At 39.6% G+C, this 14108-nt stretch overlaps 1 protein-coding gene and 1 pseudogene across 2 annotated transcripts in view; both read right to left on the reverse strand.

Moving 5' to 3' along the window:
* LOC148957060 (signal recognition particle receptor subunit alpha homolog) overlaps window positions 1-14108 on the reverse strand; it is a 394596-nt pseudogene that overhangs the window by 39036 nt on the left and 341452 nt on the right. The gene's annotated exons all lie outside the window — the stretch shown is intronic.
* LOC148957062 (uncharacterized) overlaps window positions 1-14108 on the reverse strand; it is a 24564-nt gene continuing 10456 nt past the window's right edge. Inside the window, exons 3-4 of the mRNA XM_089097886.1 lie at window positions 10389-10902; window positions 1-72 (exon numbers count right to left, since the gene is read on the reverse strand). Coding sequence (XP_088954012.1) covers window positions 20-72; window positions 10389-10902 — 567 coding nt within the window. The 3' untranslated portion in view covers window positions 1-19. The remainder of the gene's footprint in view (window positions 73-10388; window positions 10903-14108) is intronic.

The raw sequence follows: 14108 nt of genomic DNA on the forward strand, positions 1-14108 counted from the left end.
GTTACACCATGCCTTGATCTTACACTCTTTTCAAAGTTGCTTCAGTCTGCTGAGCCTTGTAGAGCCACCTATCTGCAAAAAAAACCTCAGATGAAAAGTATTTTGGAGTCCGAGCAGAGATTTAACACAGGTGCGTTTTTGTTTGTTTTTCTTGCCGATGCTTTTGTAACGTAACTACTAGGAAGCGGAGAGGAATCGGAGGAAGGAAATATAGAAAAGAAAGAAGACTCTACGCTTGTCCTACCTCTCTTTTCTGACACATATTTTATCAGCACCATCTGTCTGAAGAAAACTTAAGTACAGCAAACAAGTCACTTGAGTGCAGCACGGTTAACGCCGCTAGGCGGAACGAAAAAGCTATTTCTCTAGTGGAAGCGAGAGTATTACCGGCTATCACTGATCCCTTTCACGGATGTGACTGTCAGATTTCTCTGGTCAAGAATCCTTGAAGCACCCATGATACTCGACGCCGGCCTTCAATAAGGTTGACAGTACATTTATTTTAGTAACTTATCTGAACTGGGGAGGGTTTAGCTACAGATTTTTTGGTTCAGAATCAGGGTTTTCGTTGTAACATTCACCGACAGCTCTACTTATTCCCATACTTATACTCACTTATTACTTATACTACTTATACTTATACTACATATACTCACTTATTTCCAGTTCTATTTTTTAGATGGCTGAGACCGCAGTTTTATGTCCCCTTTGTGAATGTTCAATAGACACCTCAGAATCGTCGGTACTGGCAGAAAAGGAGCTACGGCGATCAATGAAGCTAGCAAAACGAGAGGTACCAGCATCTCTGTCGAGGCAGGGAACCAACTTGCTTGCAGAAAGACTTTCACAAACAAAATATACCTGTCGAAAATTGAGAATGAGAGACGAGGAACCTTGCAAGAAAAGACGGAAGCAGAAAAAGTGGTACTCCGATCACGGACTCCAAGTTTCAACTTCCAAGAGTGTTGCTTTTTCTGCACTACAAGGATAAATCTCAACACTATCCACAGAAAAGAACACGAGTGGTACAAGGTTCGGACTAAAGACTTTGAAAAGAGTATAAAGGCAGTGTGCAAAAGCCGTGAAGATGATTGGTCAAATAACGTTTTCCGCCAAATATGTGCAGTGTCAGACCTGCACGCAGTTGATGCCATTTATCACGCAGCCTGTTCTTCTATGTTTCGATTAAATAAGAGCCTTCCATCCAGATTTGCGGCGCAAGAACTTTTTGGAATACTCGAAGATACTAAGCCAGATAAAAAACGTCCAAAAAGGGGGAGGCCAGGTCACGATGAAAGATATCAGGCTTTTTTGAAGCTGGCTACTTTTTTCGAAGAAAATGACGAAGAACAGTATACAGTCAGTGAACTTGTTGTTAAAATGGGAGAGCTTTTGAATGAGACAGACCAGGAACCGTACTCTAACAAGTACTTCAAGTCCAGATTTCTTATTGACACTTTACACAGCCATGAAATCTGCTCCTCCTATACTAAAGTACAGAAATTTAAACGCTGTGCATCAGTCCATGATGAATCTAGCCTTGCAGGAGTTACCTCCGCACATGCTGTGCAGTATGTAGCTGATAATGCAGATCCCGATGTTTGCACGATGGACGGAAGAAACACTTTCCATGGGATGGCTCTGCTAGCAACAGTCACGCCTCCTCTCATTAACAGCCGATCGCCCATTCCGAGAGTTGAAGTTTCATTAGATGAAGTAGCCCAAAAAGGAAAAATTCCCATCTACCCTTACCGCTTAAGTGAGACAGTGCTTTCAAAGGTGCAATATGAGAAGATCCCTGGCAAAAATGTCAACGACCCATATGCCTCATTCGATCAGCTCTGGTTAGCTACCGGGTTCCTGAATGTCCCAACGCAGAGGTGGAATGGATTCATGCAGTCAGTTTTCTCTAACCAAATACATCATGAAACGGGAAACCTTCGCAGCAAGGCAAGCGTCTTGTTTTTGCCCATGATTGACCTCCCGTCTAGCAACGAATCCTGCCTTTACTCAACCTTGCACTTTGTAGCTTCGCAAGGCAGAACCTACGGATTCACACCCGTTCTCACATTTGACCAGCCACTCTGGTGGAAGTCTATGAAGATCGTCAAGTCCGACACGACGACTGAGCTGAGTAGCATTGTTCTCAAGTTAGGCAGTTTTCATTTGATGATGAGTTTCGTCGGATGCATAGGACACCTCATGCAAGGTTCTGATCTGAAAGAGGTTCTGGAATTGGTATACGCGACTGGTGCAGTGCCGCACATTCTTTCTGGAAAAGCGATTTCTAGAGCTGTTCGAGCTCACATTCTCGTGAGCTCGGCCATATATGTTCATCTCCTCGAAGAAGAGCAAGCGATGTTGACGTCTCTAGACATGTCTACTGTCTTCGCTAACGTACTGGATGGATACCTCCCACCCGAAGATCTCAGTCATGATCCCCAGCTCAAGCAACTTGAAAACTTTCTCAAGCAGAGACGCCAAGACCTGCTGACTCAGAGAACTACGAAGCTCTGGTTTCAGTATCTTGACATGGTTGGGATATTGCTTAAGTTCATACGTGCCGAGAGACTAGGCCTGTGGGATTTGCACCTGCAATCTGCAGTAGAGATGCTTCCGTTTCTAGCAGCATCTGGACATAACCTCAATGTCAAGTCGGTCTGGATATACCAGCAAGAGATGGCTAAGCTTCAAACTAGTCACCCACCAATCTTCGAAGCATTAGAACACGGAGGTCACACCAATAGAAGATCAGAGCGACGCTGGGCTGGGCTCTCGGCAGATCTCGTCATCGAGCAGGAGTATATGAGAAGTCTGGAAACATCGGGCAGTCTTACAACTGGAGGTGGGATGACAGAACAGCAGAGAGCCATTTGGGTTCTGTCAAGACCAGCATGCCTGGAGATCAACCTCATGATACAAAATTTGACAAAAATTGGTTACTCGACAAGTGAGCAGTACCGCGACATGAGTTCCAGTAGAAAGGAGCGTGACTTCGACGATACCCAGAAGCTCGTCGGATACTTCGGAGAATTTTCTCCGTTCAGAGGTGACAATCAGCTTAGAAACATTGCCAACGGCATAACTTCTTCCTAAGATGTTAATGTTGACGAGGACGATGTGGCTGGAAAGTTGATTCTAAGTAAGATGACGGGAAAAACCTTGAAGGAGTAAGTCTTCAAGAAAAAAGACCAAGTGACCCTAATGAATGCCAAAAAGGCGGGGTCCTCTGTGGTAGCGCACATAGATCCGGCGCTCCTTTTCCAGCGGTTTATAACAGTAGCCCAACGAACTGACCTCCGAAAAGAATACTTCAAGTACGAACTTTGTGCGACTCCTCCTTCTCTTTTCAAAAGCGAGGGCCTTATGAGAAAAGTAAATAAGCAAGAGCTTGCAAAAGTGATCTTTCAGGCTTGCGGGATTCAGACTCAGTCACCCTCAAAACCTGCTTCTGCGTGTAACATCGTCTTGGATGGTGGTTCTCTTCTACATCGAGTTCCATGGAAGGTAGGGTCAACCTTCAAGGTCATCTTTGCTTCATACGTCCATTACGTACAAGCAAGGTACCCTAGTGCGATCGTTGTGTTTGACGAGTATGAGGGTGGTCCAGCAATCAAAGATGCTACCCATTTATGTCGACCAAGGATGGTTGGCCGCCAAGTTTTTTTCACCGAAGAGATGACCTTCTGCATGAAGAAAGAAGAGTTTCTTTCATGTAAGACAAACAAAGGACGTTTCCTGAAGCTGCTCGGCGACCATTTGGAAGCCGTAGGTTTCTGAATTTTCCACTCGGAAGGAGACGCCGACGTTCTGATTGTAGAAAAAGCCGTAGAAGCTGCTAGTCATACAGACACAATCGTGGTTGCTGATGATACTGACATCTTGGTTCTTCTGATCAGTCGATCAGATTCACGTTCCGGGCGTTTATATTTCTCACCTGAAGCTAAGTTTGGCGGTACTAGTTCAGCTTGGGATATTAGTGAGATGAAGCAGAAGCTAGGAACAGATGTCAGCAATCTGATACCGTTCTGTCATGCCGTACTGGGTTGTGACACAACCTCTCACCTTTACGGAATAGGAAAGGGCAAAGCCGTTCAGCTGCTACTTTGCAACAAGAGTTTCAGGGACAGCGCTGCTATATTTGGCGACAAGCTCGCATCGCTTGACGATATTATGGCAGCAGGAGAGCGAGCATTGTTGATACTGCACGGTTGCCCTGATGTTTCGAAACTGGACACTGCCAGAAAGCTAATCTTTCACAAAAAAGTGAGCACTGCCACCACTTTCGTGCATCCACAAGAACTGCCACGGACTCAGGCAGCAGCGAAGCACCACTCGCTACGTGTCTACTGCCAAGTTCAAATCTGGCTCGTAGTAGACCCTTTACGCCTGGGATGGAAACTGCAGGATAACGAAGTTTTTGCGCCAATAAAAACAGATCTCCCTGCCGCTCCGTCTCAGCTGCTGAAAATTATCAAATGCTCGTGTCGTATTGACGACTGTGATAGTGAAAAGTGTACCTGTAAGAAAAACGGACTTGAGTGTACTATAGCCTGCCGTACCTGTAAGGGAAGCTCGTGCAACAATTCGAAGTTTCAAGAAGAAGAACTTAGTGAAGAAGAATAACAGTTAACTGTGATGATGAAAAATCTAGTTCCTACATTTTGATAATGTGCAATTTGTATATATTTGAAAAATAAGATAAAAGCTTTTCTCTGAACACATTAAGTTAGAACCTACCTTGTCTCATGGTGTTTGGCGCTGAGGTGTTTCGTCATTCCTGTTTATTGTTGTTTAGCCTTTTTTTTCTAAACTTTCGTTTACATAGCCAAATAGACTACAAGAACGACAAACTTATTCCGTAGTAGACCTTGATAAACGCTGGTAAGAGTTTTTTTCCCCAAAGACACAGTTTTTTTCCCCTTTTTTTTTTTGGCTGATAAATACTTTTCTTTTGGTCAGATAACGAAATGAGTATCAGAAATGAATTCAGAGCCAAAAGCTGATCTAAAAAGATGCGTAAAACATTATAGTTTACGTTTTTATTTTTTTTTTCCCCGGTTTTTGAGAAAATAAATAAAAAACATTAAAAAAAAACAATTTTGCATCGAGCTAGAGATTTAGATTTTTGATATGTTGTTAAGCATTTTTTTTCCGGTCCGGATGGTGAAGAAACCATTTCTGTACCAACTTTTTCTTGGTCAAAACTTATTTTTCTCCTACTATTATCTAATGGCCTAAAAATTCAGAAATTCTATTAGGTCCCACTGACATGCTGTAAGAGAGGTCTGATGGAGAGATGCAATTTAGGCCCACTCGGTAGTTATGACAACAAAGTAGGCATGACCTGTGATGGCCATTCTCCAGGGGTTCAAAGCTGACACCACCAGACCACAGCCACTTTGGATAGAGTATACAAGATGGTTGGACATAACAAGCAGCATCAGCCTCCCAGCAAGACATCATATGATGAGGTTGGCATCAATTGGTAATTAAATGGGACAGACAGCCCCACTCATAATCCAATCGCTTATGAATCTATTCCTTGTCAAGTCTGGATTTAAAAGATGCAGCTGCGGGTACAATCACTGTTTAAGCTTGAAGGTTATTCCAATCATTGACAATCTGCTGTGTATGTTGTATTAAGCAACATTCAAACCTCTTGTATGTTGCTGGCTTGAATGTTTGGTAGAAAGGGTGTTATTTGGTTGTGCATTATACTTCCAGGCCAGCATCATGTTACCATGGTAGCATCTGAAAACAAGTGTTCGCAGCTGCAAGCACTCCAGTCTCTTCTTGTAAGGGAGATCATATGGTCCAGCTATGCACTTTGTGTTAAGCCTTTGACCTCCCTCAAGTAGGCTTGTATGCTTCTTATAAGAAGGGGAGGTGAGACACGCACTGAAATCAAAAACAGGACTGATTATAGCCTTAAAAAGACTTTGCAAAAGTGGGTAGTTATGATGCATTTGAGGAGATTGAGGCTTAGTTTACTCTTGACACTGCTTGTTGCCAGTGGCCTTTGAGCTTAAGTTGTCCCTTTATAAGTACTCCCAGATCTCTTTCTTTGGGACTTGTCTTAAGTACTGAGTTTGACAGTGAATTGGGATAAGACATGTTTTACTTGTGACAGAGGTTGCTGTTATCAAAATCAAGGACACTGTACTTTGATATGTTGAACTCAAGTAGCCTAACTTGTGTCCATGTTTGTCTTTTAAGAAAATCACACAGCAAACTTCACTGATTTTCAAGTCGAAACAGCTTGGCATCATCAGCATAGAAAGTAATTTTGTTTCCCATAACAGTGCCTTGGAGGACTCTTCTTTGACAATCAAATTCTCTAGCAAAAACCTTCTCACCATTAGCAGAGAAGAGTCAAACCTGCTGAGTCAAAACTTTCAGAAAGTCCACAGCCCAATGAACTATGTTTGTGAGGGTACCTGCTGCCACGAGTTACAATTTGAGGTGGTCGTGAGGCACCTTGTTGAAGGGCTTAGCAAGGTCCAATTAAATCAAGTTCACAGGGATTCCTTTATCCAGGTGTCATTTTATGATGTTGTATGACTTGATGAGATTAGTCTCAACCAATTTCCTTGGCTGAAAGCCATACTGGCCATGGGACAGAATATTGTTGGTGAGGAGGTAAGTCAGAATGTTATTATTCACAATCCACTCAAAAGTTTCAGCCACTTCTGAAGTAATACTGATGGGTCAGCTTCCAGTCTAAGGGTACCTTTCTTGAGTCAAGCAACAGTTCAAATATATTACACAGTGGTATTGCAATTTCTTTGGCAAGCTACTTCAGTAGTCTTGGATGCAAGCTATCAGAACTAGTGGACTTGTTGATGTTTAGCACTTCAAGTTGCTTTTGGACAACAGGTAAAATATGTTGAATAGGTGGTATTGGCTCAAGGATGTCAAAGGAAGAATACCATCTGGTTTGGTGTTAAAAACCAGTGCAAATTATTTGTTGAAATGTTTAGCAATATCCTTCAAGCTAGTTACATCCCTGCCATCATCCATGCAGTGTTTTTACTTACTATCGGCTATGGTCTTAACTGGATATGTATTTCCAGAACTTCCTTGGGCTTTCTTACTGTCATCAGCTAGCTCAGACTCAAATGTGCATAATGTTCTTTAGGTAAATTTATCCGTTTGTTTTGAGCTTTTGCAAATTTTTGACAATATTCCTCTTTCCCTCCTTCATTGTACTTTTTCCAGCATTGCCCTTTCCTATTCCTTGCATATTTGCCAGGTCATCAAAAGTGGTGTTTTGGACTTTGGCACAAGTTTGACTGATGTGTGCTTTTCCTGGAGTGTAAGTAGCTCACCCCTTGTTGGTTGACATCCACTTGAAGTAGAAGTAACCAGATTACACCTTCCAGCTCTTCTCAGATTGCCCCATAATAAACACAAGTTTTCTTCATGTAATCATGTTTATCTTACAAATAACAAGTTTACTTCTATGATCAAATGGTTGCTCTTTACTGCTTAAATGGTTGCTTTAATACATATCCTGGAAAGATGTTATCAAGCTACTAGTTCTACCTTTTCCTTCTTTTTAGGGCTTAGAGGATTGCATGAAGGACAGATCTATGCCTATCTAAATTTTGATAAAAAAAAGTTTTCCCTTAATTTTGTTTTTTCAATCTTTTTGCATCGGCTGTAGTTTTATAGAACATAGTTCCTATTGCTTCACTCAAATTTTAAACCATATGAAGAGTTTTTTCTTAGACTTAAGAAACATATTTAAACCTTATGGCTAAATCAGGACTGAACAAAGTTATAAGGCTCAAAATATTTTTCTTTATGCCTCATTTGAGCATAAGATATAAGTCTCAGTGATTTTACCATTAAGACACAAAACGGGAAAAGGTTACCAAATGGGAGTTCCCTTTAAAGGTGAGGCAGTGGAGAAAGGTACCTTCCTGGGGGGATCATAAAGTCTCTGGATCAATTCCTACAAGTTTATTTACTTTAAGATTACCTCAAATCACACTTCCTAGCAACAGGATGAATCATGTTTCCACCAGCTTCAGTGATGATAGATAGTTAGTCCTGTAGGGTTCCAAGCGGTGGTCCATGGTTTATTAAGCTACTCCCTATCCACTGATGACTTGAACACCTCTATGCTGGTATATGTCACTCTTTTTTCACTGAGGGAATTCCACAAGCTAACAACTGTGTTTGAAAAGATTTACTAGTACCACTAGGGTAGGATTTATTTGGGGTTGAGGGCCGACCGGAGCGACCCCCCCCCCCAAATCTGGCGAGGTTTGTCAGAAATACCATAAAATCCAAAATTGGATGAGTCCCCGAATTTGTTGTAACAACCGAAACGAGGGTGAAAATAAAAAAATTGCAAGGTATCACTACACTCCAGTGGGAGGTCCCGTAATTTTCCGGCGCTTTGCATCAGAAAATACTGTCTCTGACATTCATTTAGTTCTTGTGTCTGCAAATAAACAAGAAGACATTTCCTAACTCTCGTTTTTTAAAGAACTTAGATCCTTTGCAATACAACATTAATTTTACGGGTGTTTATTTCTCTAAAATCGGTATTAATAGGCAAATATTAGGAATAATACACTGTTTATTAATACATTTCTAAATTTTCGGGACTTCGTGGCAAAAAATGAAATGTCTGCCTGAAGATCGGTAATGAATGAGAAAGGTGGGTGCGTTTTATCGGCCCACTATAGACCTTTGTTCCTCCCTGGAAATCAGTGAGCTACGCCACTGCTTATCGTACTTAGGTTTCTAGAGTCAAGTCGACATCGCACCCACATTGTTTTTTTGTTGTATTCCTAGATTCAAGGCGCCAAGTACTTAAAGCACCTGTCGCAGCATTTCCAATATTCTCAGCATCAATTCCTTACATAAATCCCAATTCAACAGCGAAATCTGCTTGTCACACTAAACACTCTATAACCAGTCATGGCAAGGAGAGATCTCCCTTGTGTTCGCTGAAGGTTTCGCGTGGACGCCTTCCTGAAAGGTTTAAACTGACGCTACGTTGGTTTTAAGAGTTTGGGCTTCACGGAAAATAATGATTTGATATTTAGCAATAGGTATGTATGCAAATAAAAGACGTTGTATAGAACAAAACCAAACAACCAACCAAACCAAAAGGCTGTGGATCATGGGGTTCTGTCAAACGTCAAAACAAAAAATTTGGATGTGACCTATTATCTACTTATATTACTTAAATAATTTCATATCTATTCTAAACCATCTCTGTTCAGACTGTGGCGCTTTGTCAAAACAACACTAGCTAGACAAAAGAATTGAAAAGGGTCAATAAACTAGAATTATCAATAATTAAGAGAAGAATGTTGAGAACTATGGTCAGGAACTAAACAACCTATCAGCATGGAGGAATGACATTGCGACGAAGTTCGGCGAACGGATATTGTGTAACGACAATTATAGAAACGCGTTAGGGGAGACCAGCTCTGATTTACAGTAGCCTAAATTAACCAGTTACAGATATTTCTGTTTCTATTGGTACGGAAATTCTTATTTTGGGCAAATCAACGCAACATCTAGTGGTGATACTTTCTCCATGGAAACAGTTGATGAGAAGACCCAGATATTTAGTTTAGCAAAAAAAAAATAAATAAGGACAAATACAGTTTTAATCGTTTGTTTTTAAACCTTTCGAAATTTCCCACTCCACCAAAAGAAAGGCTAAATTTGTGAAAAGCTTGCAGTCTCCTCTACAATGGTCACAGTGAAGACATACATTGAAACACACAACTTCATTGAGGTTCGCCATAAAAAGAGTTTAGGTTTGCCACGTCTACTCATGGTGAACTCGGGGTGGCAAATCTGGGCTAGGTATCAATCCATGACGAAGGCTTTTTTTCTGCTAGTATAACCAAAGGCAACTTTGCTTAATTTGTCTTTTGTAGAACAATGAAAATACAAGAGGCTGTTTCAGGGCGAGTTTTTAAAGCCTATCTAAGTGGGGCTGGGTTATACGGCAAACTGAGCCAAAGTTAGTGTTAAGAGTACTGCTAGCATAAAGAAGTAGAGATGGACTTTATGATTGGATTCTATTGTTTAGCCTTGGAAATACATTGTAAGAAAGTTACAGCAAGGGGATCTTCTTGAATACCTATGAATGCTAAATTTGAACTGTAGAGCCTGTAATTTTTACATGACATTCTACTTCAGATACAATAAATGAACAAATTCACAAGCAAGTGGGGTGGTCTCCCCTACCTCCTGACAACTCCAAAAGAAGTTGTTCTACCTCCAAATTTCCGCACCTGTAGGAAGTGCAACTTGTTTGTGCCTTACTTTACTAGTTTGATTTACAAGGTGACATAGTGTTTATCTTACTGTTTAAAAACCTATGATTATGACTGTAAAATGACAATTACCTGTCTTTATCTGATTAACGCCTCCCTCTTGCACTCTTCTTATGTCTATGTCGAAAACCTTTTGTGGAACCATGTCACGCTTTCTCATGTAGCTCCACTGTTGGGGCATTTCAGTACAAGCGTGTTCAGGTGGGATCACTTTGTAATTAAGACTCTGTAACTGCTGCAACATCTTCATTAATGCAACAAGGTGGTTGCAAAATACGAGTCCAGCTACACATGTGGAAAAGTAATCTGAAATTCGCCCTTTGCTTCCAACTAGCACTTCAAGAGAATGGGGCTTTTGTTTTTTCTTGTAACTTCTGCAGCAGCATGCCTTTATTAAAGTGCCAGTGTTGCCAAAAATTTCTTCAACTGGTTTCACATATACCGTTTCCAAATCAATATACTGCTCAACTAGGAATGAAAAACTACGATTGAACTGCCTTGCAGCTGAGTTAGACTGCTTGTAGTACTCCTTAATACTAACATCTGTTGTCTTAGGAAGCTGTCTTGCATCCTTTGACCAATCTCCCTGGAAGAAACACAAACATCAACTTATTATCAAGTAATCTTACCTCCTTTTTATTACTGTGGTTCAATTTTATTCAGAAAAGGAAGGAACCCAAAAGTGAGATTGAACTTGTCAAAGCTTGGAGGTTTGCCCCTTCTGTCTGTTTTAATAAAACAGATTCATATTTGAAGCTTTGTTCATTTCTATCTTAAGGGTGACCTATAATTATGATACTTCATTCAATGGGTTTAAAAGAGTACTATTCTTTATTCATTTTTCTTGTGTGTTTTATAAAAGACTTTTATTTAATATTTAAATTGACATACATTTTTTATAAATTACTTATTCATGCTAAAGGTTCATTTGACCTACTTTAGAATCCCTGGTTTCCAAATTGAATTTGCCTTTGTTGAAGCTAGCAGGCATAGACCTCCTGTTTGTATAAAAAAAGTGGATAGACATAAGTAAGTTTTATCGCACTAAGGCCCTAGGGCCAAGGCATTTCAAAACAAAAAAGAAAATTAAATTTTAATTATATGACTGTGCATAAGCATAACAGGAACAAAGAAAAACAAATCACAAAATTTTTCTTCTTGGCTCTATTGTCAACCTGAGTAATTGTCCTAGATTTTTAAATTTTGCAAAACATTCATCCCTCATTAAATTCACCAGCCATCTCTTATCAAACCTGCATTTCATTTCTCAAATCACTTAATTCTACACATACATCACATGACCCACTCTCTAATCCATACTTCCACTGATCAGCCCAAAGTAAGGACAATATTACTTACATTTCTAAATTACATTTAATTGATATAAAAGAAGGTTTCCGTGCCTAATTAAGTACTTCAGTATTTTCTAACACCTTCTTCAATAACCTTAAATTGGTAAAATAAGTTAGATTTTCAAAATTTTTAGTGACCACAATATATTTCAATCATTGCCAAGTGCAATAGAAAGGGCAGCTACTGGTAAGGGACCTAAATAAATATTTTATTGTGATTAAAAGAGTTTATTGCCCAAAAAGTTGATAAAGTTGTACAAGGGACCTCTCAATAATTTATGACTTTAAAATATCTACTTTATACACACAAATACACATTTGTTATAAATGGAAAGTCAGCATGGCCTGTAAAACTATTTAATACTAATTGTGCTTTGAGACTGTTGGCTGAGTGTCTATATGATTTTGAAAATCAATGAAGATAAAATGTGTTCAAACTGAACATGAATATATAAGTAAGGACAGCAGGACTAGCCCATCAAGGTCTAAACTGGCAGTGCTGATCTCCGTTTTGTGACCCTTTAGCCAGGAAGAGAAATGGGGGGCTTGGGCCCAGCCATCTTGTGCTTTTGAACACCCTTCCTCTTTACTTTTCCCAGATTTCTCTGTGACCCATTTAGAGCTGGGTTAACTCTGGCTGAGAATACAGAGCAACATCACAGAACCTCATTCCAAACCAAATAACCTGGAAATGCCAGAAATCAAACCTGTGCGACATGGACAAAGGACTCCCAACCAAGAGTACCATCCACTTAGCCAGGAACACCAAAATGGCCAGGGAAAAACAACTATTTGAAAAAAATACTGAAAAAAGCCAAGATGAATCTATTTCCATTTTCACTACTCTTCCATAACGAATATATTGTTTTAAGATGTATTATCTTCGGACAAGGTATCAACAAAGCTTCTCCAGGGATTGTATTTACTTAACATACAAAAAGCATGGTGAATGCTTCACTTTGTGATACTCTAGTCTTGAAATGATAAAAAAAGAAAATTTACATTTTCTATTTGTTTTCCACCAGCTCATTTGTGACAGCAATATGCCCATTGTTGGCTTAGAATCCATCTAAAATGCTTTAAATAAAAGGGAAAAATTTTGTGGATAAAAAGTGTTTGAACATATTCTAGTGTTATTTTCACTAATTCTAAAGCTTGGTCCTACATCTCTTCTAATTTTGATTAGCCACTGTTCCCTCCATTCTGGGTCTCTTAGTAATTTGTGGAATGACACCTGAAAAAATGTCTGTTAGCTCAATGAATTTGTAGTGGTTTCACTCTCACAACAACTGAAGAGAGCTTTTGAAAAGAAACTTTAGGTGCATGCAGTAGAACTCAGTAATGCGACTCTAGCCTTGCAGTTGAAAAGAGTTTTTCTCATTTCTTAAAAAAAATAGATTTGGGAATGTATCTTCATAACAGCTTTTCATTTATTTTTTATTTATTCAAATAAGCACAATACAGCTTAGGGAGTGAAATATTGCTCTTTTGTGGAACCAATTTTGCTAGTAAAGGAAAGAGAATGCTGTCAGTCTTCAACTCTTCAGTACTAAGTCATTTTTCCATTCCCGCCTGATATTTGAAAACTCTAAACAATAAGGCCAAAGCAACTTGCTAGCATGTTTTGGAACTCAGTCCACCTGGCTGGACCAAGAGAGAGTTTTAGAAGTGCATTGACCCCAAAACCGTCCAATTGTTGTCATCTTTCTAGCAGAACCTAAGCTTTCATGGTTCAAAACATATAAATTCATGGTATATTGGTCTATACAGTCATGATATACTGGTTCACAGTCTTAATTTTTAAGGGTCAAATTAATTTAAAAACTGGAAAGTCAATTCAGTTTCTTTGGCCATAAAAAATTTTGGCATTGTTGTGAAGACTCCTACTGATCTTTCTGTGTTACATCTTTTTAACTCCTTTGCCTTTTTTGGCACCTAAATAAATGTTCAAATGTTTGTAAAAAAAATTTTAAGGGTAAAGGTGCAGTGTAGCTTCCCCTAATAAAAAATCTTATATCCAAAGGTATATTATTCAGTCAATTGGGTTGTTAAGTTGCACAGATACTGTCCAGTAGAAGCAAAATGCAAAAAAACACACTTCTTCCTGTATGTTGCAGTTCTATTTGTAGGGCCTCTGCACCCTATACTACAGGGGGAGCTACACTGCACCTTTACCATAGATTGTGCTTGTACCAGGTGCTCTTGTTCAGAACAGATCTATATTCCTGACGCTGGACCAGAAGTGAACCACTTTTACACAGCTGAAAATACTGGATCTCCTTTACCAACTCTGTGAAAATTACCCAATTTTGATCAAGCATAAAGGAAAAATGGAGCAAATAAGATTCATAGTATCTATGAATTAATTCAGTCATGATAGCATATTCTGGTCAGTTTAACCAAGGCAATAGCTAGCAGCAAAAGACCCTCACCTTACCCA

Source organism: Artemia sp. Qi Xiang Cuo, chromosome 1 (genome assembly GCF_049724085.1).
Source record: "Artemia sp. Qi Xiang Cuo chromosome 1, ASM4972408v1, whole genome shotgun sequence".
NCBI lineage: Eukaryota > Metazoa > Arthropoda > Branchiopoda > Anostraca > Artemiidae > Artemia > Artemia sp. Qi Xiang Cuo.